Source organism: Myotis brandtii, unplaced genomic scaffold (genome assembly GCF_000412655.1).
Source record: "Myotis brandtii unplaced genomic scaffold, ASM41265v1 scaffold18, whole genome shotgun sequence".
NCBI classification, from domain to species: Eukaryota; Metazoa; Chordata; class Mammalia; order Chiroptera; family Vespertilionidae; genus Myotis; species Myotis brandtii.
This window is the reverse complement of record NW_005356674.1, coordinates 6309687-6329669: the sequence shown is the minus strand read 5'-3', so window position 1 is coordinate 6329669 and position 19983 is coordinate 6309687. Positions and strand designations below refer to the sequence as shown.

At 42.3% G+C, this 19983-nt stretch overlaps 1 protein-coding gene across 1 annotated transcript in view; it reads right to left on the bottom strand.

Annotated features, from left to right (window-relative positions):
• LOC102253473 (copine-4) overlaps positions 1 to 19983 on the bottom strand; it is a 110108-nt gene that overhangs the window by 21860 nt on the left and 68265 nt on the right. The window contains exons 6-8 of the mRNA XM_005863674.2: positions 16604 to 16690; positions 15513 to 15572; positions 5889 to 6022 (exon numbers count right to left, since the gene is read on the bottom strand). Of these exons, the coding sequence (XP_005863736.2) occupies positions 5889 to 6022; positions 15513 to 15572; positions 16604 to 16690 (281 nt within the window). The remainder of the gene's footprint in view (positions 1 to 5888; positions 6023 to 15512; positions 15573 to 16603; positions 16691 to 19983) is intronic.

The window sequence follows — 19983 nt, the reverse complement described above, 5'->3', positions numbered from 1 at the left end:
GTTATGAAGTAGCAACGAAAATAATTTTATGGTTGGGGGTCACTACAACATGAGGAACTGTATTAACGCGGAATTAGGAAGGTTGAGAACCACTGCTCTACAGGAACAATTCTAAATGAAAATGATTCACTAGGAAACAAATCCTTTTGCAAGTCAGGTAGTTGCCAATTTTTGCTTTAAAAAATTGTAAGAGGTGCTGATGTCAGATGGTAGGTGGTTAAAAATATATTTTGCTAACAGACCATTATATGATTTTTGATATATAACTTAGAATTGAATAGTACTTCTAGTAAAACTCTTTCCATTATCACATACTTATTTGTAAGAACAAGTTTCCTTAGCATTCACATTGATAAAACAAAATTTGGATTAAAATTGACACTAGATTTTCCCATTCTAGTAATAGTTGGTATTCATCTATAGATTAGTAAACTAATGAAAAAACCCTAATCTGTTTCATTAAGAGTTTTTATAGGCAATACTTAGATATTAAAATTTGTAACATATTTATGTTCTTTTGATGAATTGTGCATTAATAATGATTATAGTAAACACTCAACTAGAAGATGTTTTTAAATATTTTGAATATTTTCATCACAGGACATTTAAAAATTTATATTCATATATTTATGATAGAAATGTATGATATAGTGGTCAATAAAATAATTTCAAAACAAAATTTGGGGAACATTATGATGAAATCCTGTGGGGGAAGGAATGGAAATATGAGTTCACGAGAAAGAAAGAACAAGATTCTCAACTCAAAATGGAAAGCTTGTTCATGCATTTTAAAATGGATGATGGTGGGTATCAAATAGCTATGGCATTAGAGTCTCCTGGACGCATTCACAAAGTTATATAAGAATTTTGTTTTAAATGTCCATATTTATAATACACTAGAATTTTCATTCTTTGTCACTATTAAACTCATGATGGAAAACATTAGATTTCAATGTAAAAATGTGTGAAGGTTATATATTTTTATAAAATTCTTTTTTAGGGGTGAGTGTGTGTGCACACACAAGCCAATTTTTTAAAGGTCATTGGTCCGAAATTACCTTTATATTTGACACACTAGTTCTTTTCCCTGTTGTGTATGGTTTATTTTTAAAAAATAAATTAAGAGTATTAAAGATAGCCTCTATTATTTATTAAATATTTACAACAGGCAGAACCTGTGCTAGCTACTTAATTTTATTCTTTTTGCTAAATAAATTTATTTTTTTAAATCTTATTTTCCAATTAGAGTTGACATTTGATATTATTTTATACTAGTTTCAGGTGTACAGCATAGTGGTTAGACAATTGTATAACGTACAATCCCCATAATTCAAGTACTCACCTAGTACCATATATAGTTATTTCAATATCATTGACTATATTTCCTATGCAGAACTTCACATCTCTGTGCTAGCTAATGACTTAATACCTAATCCTTACAACTGCTCTGCAAGGGAAGTTAGATAAATCTTCAATTTGCAATCAAGGAAACCAAGGCCTGGGGAATGCCAACCTACGGAGAATAGAGGCAGCAGAGCTGGGGTCTGAGCCCAGGTCCACCTGTCACCAGGACCCAATGCTCTTTCTATCACTTCTGTTGACTACCCTTCCCAGGAAGCGTGGTCTGGTCTAATGACTCAGAATATCAAGAGTAAGTTCATCCATCTTCTAAAAGCAACAAAGGACAGAATTAGCAGAATTCACCGCCATCCCCAGGAGGCCAGCCTTGACCACCTTCCCACAGAAGAAAGAGCTAACCCTACCCTCCTCGTGCAGTCCCCATTCTAACAAGGGACAAAGCTGCTCTGGCCACGCTGGGCTAGGATTTATTGACATGCCTTTCTCTCCCATGAGATTGTGAACCACTTGGGGGAAAACTGTTCTTTCATTCATTTCTGTCTTTATGGCCCCACATGAGGTGCCTGCACCTAGAAGGTCCTGCACAGGCTCCTAGCCATTCCAGTGGACCCATCTCTCCTGACCGAACTCTGGATACCTGTTAGAATGAAAAGTCCTGATTCCCCAGGATGCACACCAGCCTAACTAAATCAGAGTCTCTAGGGTGGAGCCAAGGCACCAGCATATTTTAAAACTTCCCGAGTGGTCCCAGCGTGCGGCCACGGTTGAGAAGCACTGACTGGAGTTGGTAGGATGGAAAAGGTATCATTATGGTCTTAATCTGCCTTCTGATTTTTACCCCTGTCCTCCACACTCAAAAACCGCTCAGATTGGCTTTTAGTTCTAACCTTGCCTCCTCGTACTGCACCCAGCACATCGTGGAAGAAGCCTGCTGCCTCGATTTCTGATGTCCTTGTCTCATTCTGGGGCAGCCACATCTATAACATGGCAGTCTGTACTTCCAAGCAATGCATTCAGTGTCTATCCTCTCTTGATGGCAGATAGACCAGCCTTCTTAATAGAGGATATTGCAGGGGTCAAAGACACATCTTAATGGGTCCAGGGGCGGATATCATCTTGGCCTTGAGCAGTTGGAGGAGACCAGGTTGTCGACAGGAACTGGGCAAGTGCTACAACCAGCTGGGAATATATGAGCTGTGCATGTGGGCATGCATGTGCGTGTGCGCGTGCACATGCGCACATGTGTGAATGTGTACATGTGCATATGTGTACACGTGCGTGTGTGTGTCTGTGTACATCTGCGTGCATGTGCATGCATGTGCATGTGTGCCTGTTGGGAATATATGAGCTGTGCATGTGGGCATGCATGTGCATGTGCACGTGCACATGTGTGAATGTGTGCGTGTGCATATGTGTACACGTGTGTGTGCCTGTGTACATCTACGTGCATGCACATGTGTGTGCCTGTGTGCATGTGTGTGCTTGTGTTTGTGGAGTCACCTAGGAGAGAATGAGTGGTGGTGTCTTCCAGGGGCGCAGACACAGAATAGGCTGGCAGGATTGCCTTCTGGGTTCGAGGACCAGACATCTGGAAGGAGCTGTCCCTCAAGGCCACCCCGAGAAGAGCTTTTGCAATTCTCTGGAGCTGTTCTACTTCACGGATCACCTAGTAAGGACCTGTTAGCAATGACTGTACAAGACAGAAAGAAACCCCTTGGCTGTCAGAGGCTGGGAGGAATTTCTAAGGCTCCTGGGGATTGAAAACCTCTGTGTCGCGGCAGGAGGGGGAACAGTGCCTTCTGTCAGTTTTTGTGCAAGTGTTTCTTTTTGAGCATCAACCCCACTGACTTTGATGTGAGAAAAAAATAATTCCAAAGCCCGGACTTGAAATTCCCTGACTCTGCCTGTCTACTGCCTATCCGCCCACACAAAGGAGAAACTGCGGGCACTTGTCAGTTTTCAAGGGAGCAGCTTGCTTTACACAGTCTGCAGGAGTCTTTGCAAAGAGTGCCCAGGCTTTTCAATCCTCCTTCTCTTCCTTAGGTGTTTGTTCATTTTTATGCCGAGCTGAAACATACATATGCAGATATATGTGATCCACTGAACCGATTTCCTTGGCCAGTTGGGGCCCATAACTTTAGTATTATCCTATTAAGGTGTTAAAAAGAATCACGATTTTTCACATAAGCCCTAAGGTGTCAGATCTTATTTTTGTTCTGAATCTGTTATTTGGAAGGAATGCAAAATGCTCCCCAGACTCTGTCTGGCTCACATTATAAAGGGATAACAGCTCTAAAAGCTGTGTGGGTCACTCCGATTAGAGGCTCCACATCTGGCCTGCAAGGCGATCAAGGAAACAGAGAGGTTTAGCATCTTGTTCTAGATCACCCAGCAAGACTGCCAGGGGCCACAGCGAGGGTGCTGGCCGGCAGCATCTGATTTTCAGACAACCTACCAGCCTTCTCTTTGGAATTCATTTTCACACAACCTTCTCTCCTGCCGAATCAGAGTCAGCTCTATTATTAAGCACATGTTGTTTGACACATGTACCAAGTGCATTTACCTACTTTATCTCTTTTGTAAGCACTTCAAGAATTTAAAAGTTATTAAGATTCCTGAAGATATTTCCTCCCTTTCTCCTTATCTTTTATGTACATATTATTATCCTAGATTATTTGTGTGTGTGTTGGGAGAAAGTGACAGAGAGAGACAGAAAGAAGGGTGAGAATTACAGTTTTGGAGTGCTGAGTGTGTTTAGGAAGTTTCTGACAGTGGAGATGCAATTTGTCAGTCTTTTCTTTCTTTCTTTCTTTTTGGTAGAAATCTCCATATGCTATGAACCTCTTTAGGGATCCTCCCTGTATTTGGGCCTAAGGAAATCAGAGCTGAAAATCAAGTTATCTTCACACTCACCAGCTCAAGATTAAATATAAAAAGTATCACTTCAATAAGGTCATGTAAATGCTGTTGCTCTCTGTTCTAAATGTTTAGGAGGGCAAGTGTCAGCAAGAGCCCATGAATTTAAAGCTCTTTTTATTTACTTTTTAAAAATTGATTTCAGAGACAGGAAAGGAGAGAGAGACAGAGAGATAGAAACATCGATGATGAGAGGGAATCATGCCCCCTACTGAGGATCGAGCCTCCAACCTGGGCATGTGTCCTGACTGGGAATCGAGTGCCATTGAACAACACTGGCTGGGCTGTTTAAAGCTCTTTGATTTTATTGGACTGTCCATTCATTCCCAAACTCCCCTCACGCCCATCTGAGTTACTGGCAAGGATCATGCCGAATCCAGAGACTCGCCTGTAGGAAGGACACTGGTGGGACCTGTCCCATTACCTGTCCTATTGGTTTTTGGCTTGTGTCATTTTCTATGGTGCCTGCGCTCATAGTTTTTTTAAAACATGGTTATCATTAATTATGAGACTAGACAGAACAGAAATCATGCTGCCCCCTAAATTTTCTCTGAAATTGGAGGATAGAATTGCTTTCATTATTTTCCTGGCTTAAAAGGTCATTTAGTTGATGCTCATTATCAACTAGGTTTGTTTTATAATCACAACAGGGAGTCACCTAGGATTTACCCATATTTATATTTACATTGGTTCTACTTCAGAAAGCTTTCTGAACAAACACATGGACAACTTAATCTCAACCTGAAAATACTGGAAATGCAGAATAAATGCAATTTAATGTGATTTATGTAAATAACTTCTTACAGGGAATTATCTTAGTGGGAAAGGTCAGTATTTACCATCAAGTAAAAATAAATATAATATTCATCTGATCTCAAAATAATGTTTCCTACAACACACACACACACACACACACACACACACACACACACACCCTTGATCAGCACATATAGGTGTACGTGGGCAGACACATACCCTTTACTAATATCTTTAGAGGCTAGTGAAATACAGTGATTGTGAGCTTAAGCTATGGGATGAGATAAATCTGGGTTCAAGTCCTGCCTCTGGCTATGGGACAGTTCACAGGCTACTCAATCTCCTTGAACAATTTTCCTTTTCTGTTAAGTAATACCTACCACATAGGGGCTAATATGAGGACTAGATGCAATAATGTCCAATAAACAGCTGCTTTTCAAGCTCAAAAGTGCACTCAAATCATCTGGCTATCTTGCTAAAATGCAGATCCTAATTCAGTAGACCTGAAATGGGGTTTGAGCTTCTAAGCTCCAAGGTGATGCTGCTAGTTCATGGACCAAACTCTGAGGAGCAAGGCACACATTAAAACGTTGGGAAACCAACATTGCTATCCAGTGGTTTTGCAAACCAATGAAAGAAATCTGAGAAAAATAATATATTTTTTTTTCAATAACGATGGTGAACATGGCACGGACTTACTTTCTCGAAGTTTGGGGCAAGGTTTTATTCTGTCCCTGCATGAGCCTCTGGGTGATGAGTTGCTAGATTTAATTTTCATTCTTCTGCTGAGGATCAGCCAGGGGTCCTCAGAACCCACAGAGAGATGACGAGGCCTGAGCCGACCCAAAGTCTCGTACCTGTCATAGTCTTGGCAAATCTCCCCGACAGCCACCAAGGCCTTCAGGTACTCGTTGGGCTGGTAAGGATGGATGTAGTGCAGGGAACAGCTGTTCCGGGGGTCCCCGTTGGAGGCTGTGAAGTCTATAGCGACCTGGAGGAGAAAACAGGAGAATGGGTAGATTTAAAGTGAATGCACATCAGAGGAATTGTGATCAGCTACAGAGGGACATGGCCTGTGATGGGAAAAAAGTAGCATGTTACATACCCTGTCAAGGAGAGCTAGAGAAAAAAATTAATTAGTTTAAAAATTAGCCATTTCTGTAGTCTTCAGTCCCCCGTCCCCCTGTCCCCCCCACCCGCAATGCTCTCTTATCTCCCTTTCCAAAACCGAACTTGAGATTGGCATATAGGTCAGAAAGACCAGTTGCGGCTGATCCCTGTCACCAGGCAGCAAGGGCAGAATATCCTAATTCCCTAAGGAAGGACTTCTATGCTCTTTGGCAGGGCCATGCCATCTCTGAGCCATAATGGAAATCCCTTAGAGCCAAATTCTGTGTTAAAGATGCGGTTTATCTAAGGAAGCCATCGTCATATTTTCATGAATGGCCAACTGCCGAGCGATGTGCTGAAGTGGTTATAATACATTTTCTACAAGACGCAACTCTGTGTAAGGCATCCAGCTTTAATTCCCATTCACGGGAGAACTACTGCCTACAACAGAGAAGATGCCTGAATGTCATGGCACTGTGAGTGGGAAATGGAGAAGGGAAGTCTGTCTTGCCACCAAGTAGTCAATACCCTTGGACTTCTTAAATGTTTTCTGACCGCCAACATCAGTATCATTTAAATAAAAATGGACTCACCCAATACTTTATAGCAAGAATAAAAATGCTTAAGCCTTGAGGGTGCTGAACTGCGAAAGAACATTCCTTTTGATTTCTAACATCATCACTGTTTAATAAATGGGAACCCAGCAAACACCTCTCTAAACAATTGGGGTCTGGACAGGGAGGGAGGGATTACAATGAAAAGTTATAGCGGAAGAGAGAAATGCTCATTTAGGGCTTCCCTTTTTCTTCAGCATTCAGCAGAATTGACTCACTGGCTCACTAATGACAGGAAGGCTCGCTTTCTCTTACGATCTTGTGGGCAGGAAATGTTATTTGTCTATTTGGCAAAATTCCATTAGAGAAAATCACTGGGATGTCCCCCTGGATTTATTAAGGTAAGAAATTATTTCTGGAAGGAAAGAGAAAACGTGCTCTCTGCTCTATTTATTCAGCTTCTAAGAGTAAAGTTGACAGGGAAAAAGTGTCCCCCATGTCTTATATTGTAACCTTGCAACAGAATCAAAGTAACTGAAAGAGACCAAGCTAACTGTAATTTATTTACTTACAACCTCTTTTTTCTTTTTCAAAGTTATTTTTTAATCACTGATTTTACTTCCCTTTTCCTCTTACCCCTCCATAGGATTATTTTGAATATAAATTTAAGCAGGATTCAAATTCTATTAGCAGAATACCCAGATGTTTTCAGCAGGGAAGTACCAACTGATAAGGTGCTAGTACTACCATTGTTTCATAAGGAAAGGTCATGTGAAGAAAAATGCAACAGTCCTTTCATGCCCCCTATAGATGCCCTTACTACAGCTAACAGAAGGAAGACCAGGGGGGTAACCTTTGTTAAATCCCTACTCTGTGTTAGACACAACGCTAACTGCTCTACAGGCACTGTTACTTCATTTTCATAAAGACTCTGGGAGGTAGAGATTGTTGATTCCCTTTAACTGATGAAGATCCTGATGCCCTTATTATGATGATGCCCTTCATCATAAATCACCACACTCCTCTACCAGTGCTTCTCCATGCTGCACGTGACTACTGTCCCATGTGCTGACTACCTGACTGAGTGCCAAGGGTACTCTGTGATGGCAGAGAATGCTGGTGTCTTGATATAAAACTAGAGAATGAAATCAGATAATATAAAGACCAGAGTGGAAACCCTCCATAAAATGACAATGCAAGAGATATAATTGTTCCTCTTTTCTCCCCAGGTATGAGCAAGACCATCCAAACGTGTGGGCAACAAGTGGCGGCATCTGAGCCCAGGGACATCACCTGAATGAGTATGCTGTGGTATTGGGAGAATGTCCAGATCAGCGGTTCTCAACCTATGGGTGGCGACCCCTTTGGGGGTCGAACGACCCTTTCACAGCAGTCGCCTAAGTCCACCAGAAAACACATATATAATTACATATTGTTTTTGTGATTAATCACTATGTTTTAATTATGTTCAATTTGTAACAATGAAATTGGGGGTCACCACAAATGAGGAACTGTATTAAAGGGTCGCGGCATTAGGAAGGTTGAGAACCACTGGTCTAGATGAACACATAGATTTTGGCAATAATATATCAAACACACACACACACACACACACACACACAGGGCTGGAACTAGGGTCAAGCAAGAGAGGCGACTTGGGAAGGCACTCATTCTCACCTGAGCCTACATGTGCACAACCTTGAGAGGGAGTGCATCCTTAAATGTTGCATCCTCAGTGCCTGTCTTGCCTCACCCTTGTCTAGCCCTGCTATGTCATTTCATTTCTACCAACTCTTTATCCTCATGCTTGGAATCATGCCCTTACGGGTAACAAGCCAGGGCAGGGCATAAATGATAGTGAGAAGGGGACTGTGATCGAAGAAGTGGCTTTCTACCAAGAATTCTCTGTGCTCTTTAGAGTCAGCATTAGTGAAAAGAGAACAGAGTGAAAGGTGAGGCTTATTTTAAAAAGCAACGGGGAGACTGTTAAAGATGGAATGACGTTGGGAAATAAAAGCCAGCAAATGACTGAAGAATGCCAGGATAGAAAGTGAAGAGGATTTGGTGACTGATTAAATGTGGAATTGGATGCCACGTAGGGAAATGGAGCAGCCAGATTTCCTTGGGGTTGGAGGCGCTGACATCTTGAGGACAGTGGAACAACTGAAGATCAGTGTTAGATGGTTGGTACTGGGCTGTCTGTACTTGGGGGTGCTGTCCAGACATACAACATACCTGAGGGGAATTTTACTCCTTTATTGCAGGCAGCCTCTGGGGTTTCCACGTTTCCCCTGGGGATGTCCCCCATGTCTGACAACCACAGAGGCCCCTCCAGCTCAGGAAATTCTGATAAAGCTTTGGGGAAGGGGTATAAACGTAAACACTACCTAATGGATAAAGAAATAAACCAGTGATCCTTACCACCTTCCCCATTCTGTAGTTCCCATTGCTCACAACAATATTTTATCATTTGACTAGACAGCAATGGACACTCTTAAGTACATGACAGTTAATAATTTTTTCCTGGTAAGTGACGATTTCTAAAGCCTCCTGGTGAAGTGGGAGATAAAATATCTATCTCCAGGAGGTGGCTTTCTACCAAGAATTCTGTGCTCCCCAGAGGCAGCATTAGTGAAAAGAGAACAGAGTTAACGGTGAGGTTTATTTCAAAAAGAAACAGGGAGACCGTGAAAGATGGGATGGCGTTGAGAAATCAAAGCAAGCAAATGCCTGAAAAATACCAGTTTGTGGAGGTGGCTACTGACGCCCGGTGCCCTGAATGGAGTGAGCTTGCAGAGCACCACTGTGTCATTTTCTGATGGGAAACATTTATTGACAAAAGCCTATGGTTGCTGGTATGCTCTCCAATCTTCTCAGTGGGCAGCCCGAGAACAGGCGGCCGCCCATGACTCTCCCCTTCTGCCCAGGAAGCCCGCCCCTCCCCTCCGGCCTCCTGCTCCCGTCCCCCTCTCTCTCATCAGTAAGCAGAGCTGTGGAGCAGCTTGGCAAACCTGGTAGAGTAGAATGCAAAATGCTCCCTCCGTGGCACCAAGCCCCCAGCACCTGGAGCTGCTTTCCAGAAAGGAATGATGACACTGTGTCTTTGGATTTTTAAAAATTTCTTAATGTAATGAGCCTATTCCTTGGATCCCCTCCCTGTCTGTGAAAAATGGGCCATTTGGGACCCCTCTGGATGTTTTCTAAGGGAAGCTGTGGTGAAGCAACCTCAGCAGTTGCCTAATCTCTCTGCAGTCAACCACGCAGTCAACCTTTGCAATGACACCTGCTGGGGTAGCTTTTTTCAAATTTTATTCGTACGCAATTTGGACCTATACTGTTTAGTTTGAACCATTTCTTAAATGATAGGTTAAATTCTTGTGCTTTTCTATTTACTCCAAACTCCATAGTGGGCAAAGAAATAGGAACCTAGATTAGATGGAAAAGACCCCTGAGGTTATTTCCTGGAAATTGCCAAGCATTCCCTCCCTCTTCAACCCAGGACTCATTCTTATTTCTCAGAGGTCTACACCAGAGCCGGTCAGTGTTTCATCTGGGATATAACATAAAGATTTAAAACTTAAACTAGGACAGAGGATGCCCTAAATGTGTCAGGGTTAGAAAAGATTTCCCAAGAGAACCTTTAACAGGTGATCTTTTTTTAAGGTTCAAGGTTAATCAAAGAGAAGCCATACTTAGCTTATAATATTATATCACATTATATTATTAAAATTCAGACTATAAAATCAGAGATAAAAAGAAAGCAATGCCATCTTTAATTTCTAAAAACTACAAATAATGAAAATGGTCATTTGAGAATAATAAGGAAAAAAAGATTTTTTTGGGGGGAGGTCACATGAACCACTTGAAAATCTGATGCAAAATCTATATGCTCTCACTGGAAAATGCAGACACCCAATTCTGCACACAGTTCTGGGAGGTCAAGGGCACTCCTGAGGACAATGCTTGTCACCCAAAGATTCCACTAGCCTAGTAAGTCATATTTCCTTTTTCTTTTCCTTTCTAGTTATTGCCTATACAGAGACAAATGTTTTACACATTTTACATAATTGTAATCATAGGGTGGCTCTGCTTTATATTCCTTTTTTCTTCCACTTAGCACAATGTCATAAACATGTTCCCATGTTATTCCCAATCATCATAATTTTCATTTAAAATGGCCTTGCCATAGTCCACTTAAAGGAGGTACCTTGATTTACATAGCCATTATCTTACTGTTGGACATATAAGTTGCTTACAACTTGTTTCTGTGAAAATCTGCTTTACAATGAACATTTTCCTGCATCTGGAAAAGCAATGACTTTCAAAGGAAACATTTAATTCTTTTCCCATTTTCTTTCCAAATACCTTCTGGTGTCTGTCTCTTCTGAGCTGTCTATAATTTTGTATTTTGTGCATGAAATTCTAGTATCTAGTTTTATTTTTAGCTGCTGTGCCATGTGCCAAACATATTGAACTCAATCTCTCTCCCTGTAGCCTCTGTTTCACCTGCGCCCACCTCCTCCACGACTGTGAGGAGACAGTTGCCCTCAAGTTCTTATGACTCGAGGATTCACAGGAGGAACAAGGATTGTCCTCAAGGGCGCCCTTGACCTCCCAAAATAGTGTGCAAAACTGAGTGTGTGCATTTTCCAGTGAGACGATATAGATCTTGTATCAGATTCCTAAGTGGCCCAGGTGACCAAAAAAGAATAAGAATTGTTGACTAGGGCTGTTTTTTAGCATCATGTGTCTCCTTTTCTCCACTGGGCCTTGTCCTCTGCTACGGTCAGATTCTAGCCTGAAACCTCCCCTCTTTTAATCCTCAAGGTGCCATCCTCCTTTCCCACTCTTGCCTTCCCTTCACTGTCAACTGTGTTGAATGAATTGGTGTATCCTGCTGTGTTTACTCCCTTCCCTTCTGATTACACCCTAACTCCTAGGTCCCCCTTATCTCATTCTGCTGAAATTGCTCTTTCAAAGATGATGTGTACCTACTCATCACACAAGCCAGTCGTTGGTTTTTATTCTTTACAGATGTCTCTTTAGGTTATGGGATTAGCATCATTGATTTTGTAACCCCTTTCTCCCGATCATTTGAGTTAGTGCTTCCTCCTGGGCCTTTTCCTCTGGCATCTCTTTTCTTACTGCTGCCTTCTTTCCCTTGCTACCAAATGCAGGTCTTCTATAATTTTCGGTCATGAGCCCCTTTGCTTTCTGTAGTCTTCTTTTTGGCCATCTCATCCAGACCCATATCTGTGCAGCTTCCACCTCTCTCCTGAAACCTAGGTCATTTTATAAAGTGCCATGTCCATATATTGAGTTCAATATTTTTGGCACATGGAACATCAGCTAAAAATAAAAGGTACTTCGAACCTGTCCACAGACAGATTCATCATCTTGCCCAGCAGCTCCTCTGGAGTTCCCTATTTCCACGAGTAGGACCGCCATGCTTGGTCAGTCAGACACAGAATACTGGACTCATCATTCTCTGTTGCTTTCTCTCAGTATTGCTGGCCCTCTAATTTAGCCTCTCATTACCGGTCCCCAGGACTGTCGCAGTGGGCTGAAGCTCTTCTTGCTCCATCTTTCAAAGCCCCTTCTCCACTATCGGTGCCTTTCACCAAGCACTCCCAGATTTATTTCCCTGAAGCATGTGACTGATTGCTTGAATGTCCATCTCAAGAGTCTCTTGAATATTTCCGTATCCAGCAAATTACCTCAAAGCCCTTCAGGTTCTTACTCCAAACCACTTCCCCAACACGCCCTTAAATATAGCCTGCTCATTCATAGTAAGATTGCAGTATTATTAGAATATTGATGCATAAACATTTAAGTTCATAGGGGCGCTTTTTAAAGCAAAAACCTAGTATCATATTTATTCATCCGATTTCTTCTTTTCCCTACGCCTTTTCTCTTCTTGATGATTTTGGGTTCAATCCATTATTATTCAACAAAAGTATTTTGAGCACCTAATATACCTCAGCCGGGCACCCCCCAAAAAAAAGGTGAGGGTTGAACCAGAAACACCAGGCATCTGGGGAAGGTGCAAAGGCTTTCCCCTTGCCCCTGTTTGTAATGTGTGTTGGTGAGAGTCTTGATGGGAAACAAATGGCCCACTCAAAAGGGAGAGTTTAATGAAAAGACAATTCAAAGAGGTTAAGGGAGACTGACTAGAAAGAGTAGGGAGAAGCCGTTACTAGAACTTAGTAAGAGAACTACCTGCAAGACAGGGCACCAGACAGAAACTGTGACTTTCTGTAGAGGACATGGTCACTGCCAAACCACAGCCTGGCAGACAGAGAGCTGGGTGCCCCAACTTCTCTCCCCAGTCATTCTTTGATCTCTGGTTGGTTCTTCCCATTGGTCAGAGCCAACCAAAACCCATGAGCAGGAGAGCCTGGCTAGTGCATCCAAAGAGGAAGACCTCCTGAGGCACAGGGGAGAGGTGCAGAAGGGGCAAAAGTGGAGGGGACACCCGGAACTTTATTTCACTGCTGGCTCCTGAAGGTCTCCAGGGAGACAGAAAGTTCATCTCTGGGCTTTATAATTTCTGTGCCAATGAGAATTTCTGACTGCAACAAAACATCTCCCCCCCCTCCCCCTCCCCGCTCTTTCTCTGCTCTGCCTTCTTCTTATTTCTCATCCCTTGCCACTTTCTTTTTATGTTGCCAGATGGTTTCAACAAAATTACTGGACAGATAATAAATGCTTATAGACCAAATTAATAAGACATGCTAATTTTTATTAATAGTTTGCATTACAGATAATAAGTGTATCTTATATTAGCTTGTACTGCTTGAGCAATAAGACATTAATGAGAAAGCTGACTTAATTTTGGAAGAAAGTGACATTGAAGTGACTAGTATGTGCTCTTTAGTAGAAAGCTCAAACCAGAATGCCTAGCAACCTTCTTCTGAGGCCCCAGCGTGAACCCCTACAGGGGGAAGGGTTTTGTGGTGGACAATGTCGATGGCCTGTCCCCTTCTCAGCATTTATCTGTACATTCTCCTCTTTTCATTCCTTGCTCCAGACTTACTCCAGACCCAATAGGTCCATCAGTTGACATGGGAGGGTCTGAGAAGCTGGGACGGGGTGGGGGATGGTGGTGAGGATGAGACCCATTAAGGTGGTACCTCCCAGTTAGGGAGGGTCAGCAGAAATAAGAGGGGAGATCAAAGCTGAGAGGGCAATTCTTCTATGTCAGGAAGGCTATACTGGCCTCTATAAGTTAGGATATTTCCTGGGAACTCTGGGGGGTTAAACTTCTGGGTTTTATGGGGGCCAATTCTTTGCAGCACAACTCCAAGGGTAAAGCAAGGTCCCAAAGGTTGTACAAAGTGTTGTTCAAGAGCACGGGATCTATAGAATCTAAAACAAACCCGAGTCAATAGAGCTTTCCCTTGAAAACCTATAAATAGTTTCCTGAAATCTCTCCTTTGCCTATGATCTTGGGACACTATTTCCAGTGGCTCTCCTTTATGACATTGCTGGCTTTTCTACTGCATTTGTATACACTCAGAGTGACAACGAACCCACAGGACAGCTAGAGCTAGATGTGTGTGCCACAACCAACATGTTTGCTATCTTCTGTATGTGCCAGTGTGCATGTAGGAGGGCTGGGCGAGTGTGTCTTTAAAGAACCTTACACCCGAAAGAAGTGACCAAATTCTATAATTAACTGCTGTAACTATTCAGTGGTAAATGAACAATACCCCAAGTTTAGGCAGGACATAGTAGACCCACCTGAGTTTACAGCAGAGGACAAGTCTCAAGCTAGGAAGAGGCTGACTTATCAAAAGACCCCTTTATCATCCCCTTGGAACTTCCCCTTTCAGTGCTTTGAGGACCACTATCCCTGGTCACCGGAATACACTGGTCCTATCTACTCTCTTGGGCTCAAACCTGGACACAAAAGTTAAACCAATTTTTCTTGCCTTCCTCACATGAGAGAGGCAGTTTAGGGAGCTAAACAGGGCTGTGCTTCATGAGCTCACTTCTGTAATATGAGGAACAAACCCGGCACAGATTGCACTTCAATTGTTTACATCCATGTTGTTTTCCCATAGGTTTCAGCAGAGCTCTCTCTTGCCACCTGGGGAATCTCTTTCTGGAGGACACATCTGCCCAAACCTAGGAACAAGTTTTTCCAGAGCAGATGGACTCACAAGTTTGGCCTACCTGGGAACTCTACAAACACCCAGCCCACCCACCAAAATGCATATTTTGGAGTGTGTAAATCCCATGGGCTTATAGAGTTCATGTAAGAGATGATCCTCAATCCACCCACTGAATCTATACACTCCCTCTATCTGTCAACTTTAAGGCCTGGTTCTCCAGTCTTTTGGAATTCACCCTTTTATTGCCAGATGAACCATTTGGATGGCTTACTCCTGGCACTAACCATTGGACATAACATTGGTGTTTGTGTTCTGGCCACATGAAGACAACAAAGATGCCCGCCCTGGTTCACTGGGACTCACTAGCCCGGTTTACTTCCTTCCCATCCTTCTCACTAGGAGATGGGGTCTGGCACTGTGCCTACTACCTAATGCCTCGTGTAGTTACTGAAAGAATGGGAAGCATTAGGGTGGTTCCCCAAACCACCGGTGGTGGAGCAACAGGAATTTCCTGACACGATGCTGAAAACCATAGTCATTGGAAAAAAACATAAGTATGAGCTTATTTTTAAAACACAGGACCGCACCATATTTCAGCAATGAGACTTGAACAAAGCTGACCTAGTGCTTTAATAGACTTCTGTCTCCTCGTGCCCCAAACCCAGCTCCCTGAATAAGAATGAGCAAGGAAACAACTTACTGTAAACTGGATTTGGCAGCCACCCATGATGTAGTCCAAGAAAGAATGCATCTTGTGGATCTGCATAGGAGGAGGAAAGGAAACCCTCTTAGTAATAGTAGCATGATCTGTGTCCTCACAGACCTGAGGCATAAACCTTGGGGTTAGGCTGCTCAACTAGAGGAAAGAGAAGAGAGAGTTATCTGTGGGAAGAGGTGAGTCATTTGACTTGGTTTCATTAAGAAAGAGAGAGAGAAAAGAAAAAAGAGAGGAAGAGAAAGCAATGCTAAATTCAGATAAGCCTGTGAGGGCTGAAAATAGCCATCCCTTGCTCCCCTCCCTTATGGTTTAGGCGTGATTTTAATCAGCCTCTGTCTCTAGGAATTAGCTAACTCTAGGAGGGGCAATCCTTCCCAGGGTCTACAAGGCCCCCAGATGTCAAAGCATCATAAAATAAAAAAATAAAATACATGACTAAAACAATGACTAGTGAATGACCTCATTTGAAAGTGGAAATCTCAGTATTGTGATAAGAGTAAATAGGATTTATTAGAGTTACTGTTGTATAGTAGGTACTCAACCAGTAGCAGAATTATTCTTAGATGCAATTTAAGGGGTTTACTTATTAGCACATAGAATGTTCTGTGAAGTTAGAAACGCTCTGAGAGGAACTTCTAGGTCCTTCAATCTTTTCCCATTGTCTTGTTTTCCTGGAACTCTTTCAGCATGAATGAGGTACCACATATACTAGTAAACCACTGAACACTGTGATAGACACATGGTAGGTACTTTGGAAAGGTTGGTTGCCTCCTTTGGGGAGCTCCCTCTGGTGCTGCCCTGGGCAGAGAAGGGCCTTGACTTGGACCAAGACTCCCCTAACTTTGGGGACAGGACTATCCTTGTGGAGGGAATGGTGGCATTGGGCTTCCATAGCTCCAAGACCACCTATGCATACATTTCTCATTGTATGTCCATTAATACATTGATTTTCTGATTTTTACTTTAAAAAAGATCACATCTCCTTGACACTCTCTCCCTCTGACTACACAACCTGTACTGTTTTTTCCAGACACCTTAGCTTTATACTCCTGAAAGACAAGCTATATACATACCTTGCATTGATTCAAAATCACAATGCCTGAGTTCTTATAATTCTTCTTCTTGGCTTTGTACTTGGGGTTGATGCACTCCCACTGCACCTGCAACAACAAGAGTCACAGCATGATTGCCTGCTCAGGAAGAAGTGGAATCCTTTGATGAGGTCAAGCCCCCAAGTGCTGCTGCAGATGAAACTGAGGCCTGACAAGTGGTCTCCAAGTGATAACCCTCGCATCTAGAGGAAACATAAGAAGAGTGGTTGAGAGTAAGACTCTAATATCAGACTGCCTGATTTGCATCCCAACTCCTCCACTTTCCAGCTGTGTGACCTTTGGCAAATTACAGCTGACCCTTAAACAATGTGAAGGCTGTTAGAAAATCAGTGTATAACTTGGGACTCCCCCAAAACTTGACTACCCTTGGCATCCACAGGGGATTGGTTGCAGGACTCCCGCAATAACAAAATCCGTGGATGCTCAGGTTCCCTCTATAAAATGGTGTAAATCAATGCATACAGCCAGCCCTCCACATCCATGGACTCCCAACCAGGGACTGAAAACAGTACAGAAAAAGATTCACATATAAGTGGACTCGTGCAATTCAAACCCTTGTTGCTCAAGGGTCAACTGTACTTGATTCCTCTATGCCTTGGATAGCTCCACTGTAAAATGTAGCTTATAATTGTATCGATTTGATAGGCTCATTGTGCGAATTGAATAATTAATCTATGTAATATAGTATTTCGGACAGTGCCTGATAGTTATAAATGCTTACTATTAATAGGGTCCAATCAAGCATCTGAGTAAAGAAGAGATCTGAACACACACAGTTGAGTAACCCAAGTGCTGAGTCTTAGTGCCTGGGAAATGACTTAAAGGGTAGAAAAACTGAGGAATGTTGAAAACCGGCTACAGGAAGTTAGTGGGGATAATAATGAGTTTACAGAGAACTTCACTGAGAACTAAAATAATAGATTGATACATGTCACAACAGTGGCACACTAGATCTCCAAAGAGAGATCTTTGAAGGACAGGATCAGAGCTGCAGGAATGTCTGGGGACTGAGGAGCTATGGGGATATCTAGGGGGAACAGATCTCATGGACAAAGTCAATTGCAAGTCAAACACCCAAGGGTCATTGAATGATCCTGCTCATCATTGTATGGGAGCTGGATCCTTGGATTTCCATGCAGGAGACAATTTTCACTCTCTGACAAGTGTCTGAAAATGAAGCGATCTCTGAGGCAGTTGTGAGTAGGGTAGAGTGATACAGCTTTGGTCCATCAATCCACTCCTTTCAGTGTACATGCATTTGTGTAGTTTCTTCCCACAATGATGCTGAGCTTAGTCAGGTGACTTGTTTGACCAATGGGACATTAGCAAAAGTGATAGGAGCAGAGGATTAAAAAGTGCCTGTACAATGGGGCTTGGTGTTGAGAAGTTTTCCCCACCACATAAAAAGCTTAGGTTGGTCTCTTGGTCAATTAAAACGTGGAAAAATTCCAGCTGCTGGGGCCAAATGCGTAAGTGAATTCAGTTGGCATCATGTGTAGCAGAGAGGAGCTATTCCAACTGAACTCAGCCTAAATTGCCCATCCAGAGACTCATTAGTAAATAATGATTGTGTGTGTTTTTTCAGCCAGTTTGGGTATAATTTGTTTCTCAGATACAGATAACTGATATGGTAATTTCTCACCTTTGGGGAAGTTCCAGTTGAGAATGGGCAACCACATAAGTGTTTGGAAGAGAGAAATGTTGTACTGGTTAAGAGGACTCTAAAACTCCTTCTTTTAAGGAAAAGAAGAATAATGCGAGGAAAGGAGTAAAGAATCAAAACTGACTCAAATTAGGAGATTTCCAGCCCTACTTTTTATTTTTTAAAATATATTTTTATTGATTTCAGAGAGAAGAAAGGTGAGGGAAAGAGAGATAGAAACATCAATGATGGGAGAGAATAATCAATCAGCCACCTCCCATATGCCCCTCACCGGGGATCGAGCCCACAACCCGGGCATGTGCGCAGACCAAGAAATAAACCATGACTTCCTGGTTTATGGGTTGACGCTCAACCTCTGGGCCACACTGGCCGGGTGAAGATAACATTTAGAAGAAAATCCCAAACTCCTTTTTTTCTGAGCTATCAGAATCTACTTTTCCTGGCCTCTGCCTCTCTCTTTAACCACATCTCATGCATGGATCCCTCACCCTCTCTGCTCCAGGCACACTGGGCTCTTTCCAGATCCTTAACCACACCACACTCTTTCCTAACTCAATACTTGCATGCTATTCCCTCTGCCTGAGATGTTTCTCCTTTTCTCCTTACTTGCTACATGGTTGACTTCTTTTCATCTTTAAAGGCCCTCAACTTAAATGTCACCTTTTCAGATTATCTCCTTCTATGCCCCACCTTTATAAGTAAACTGGTTCAGGTTTTTTATATCATTTGTCATAAGTTATAACAGCATATTTATTGTTTTATTTACTTGATTTGTGTCTCCAGTTTATTCTGACGCACAGTCATGTCACACCCAGAGCCCGGCATAGTGCTGGCACATAGTGGGCGCTCCTCAATAACTCTTAGTAGAATCAAATAAGGAAACAGTTCCCACAATGCAAATGTGTCAAAACAGGGGCCGAGTGGTTGAACTAAAATCTTCCTGGTGTCTCAGTGATAGAAAAATACAGTAGCGTACGGTCCACTTCCTCAGTGAGACAAATATTTATTTCTGTTTCTTTGAATGCATTGGACTTTGGTGTTATTCAGTTGTGACATATGCTAGAATTTTACTTTTTTTTAAAAAATATATATTTTATTGATTTTTTACAGAGAGGAAGGGAGAGGGATAGAGAGTTAGAAACATCGATGAGAGAGAAATATCAATCAGCTGCCTCCTGCACACCTCCTACTGGGGATGTGCCCGCAACCAAGGTATATGCCCTTGACCGGAATCGAACCTGGGACCCTTGAGTCCATAGGCTGACACTCTATCCACTGAGCCAAACAAGTTACGGCGAATTTTACTTTTAATACCCTCTAAGGAGCCTCAAGATAAAATGGTTCTCTTATTTATTTATTTATTTATTTATTTAATATATTTTTATTGATTTCAAAGAGGACGGGAGAGGGAGAGAGAGATAGAAACATCAATGATAAGAATCATTGATCGGTTGCCTCTGCCTCGCCCCTTACTGGGAAGAAGCCCACAACCCAGGCATGTGCCCTTGACCAGAATCGGACCCATGACCCTCTATCCACTGAGCCAAACCAGCTAGGGCAAGTTCTCATATTTATTAATTTGGATATTTTTATTTGTAGAGAACAAGGCAAAACTTTGTAAAGGTCTTTAGAGATCTAGCTGGCAATATCAATAACTGTCATTGAATTATTAGCTTAA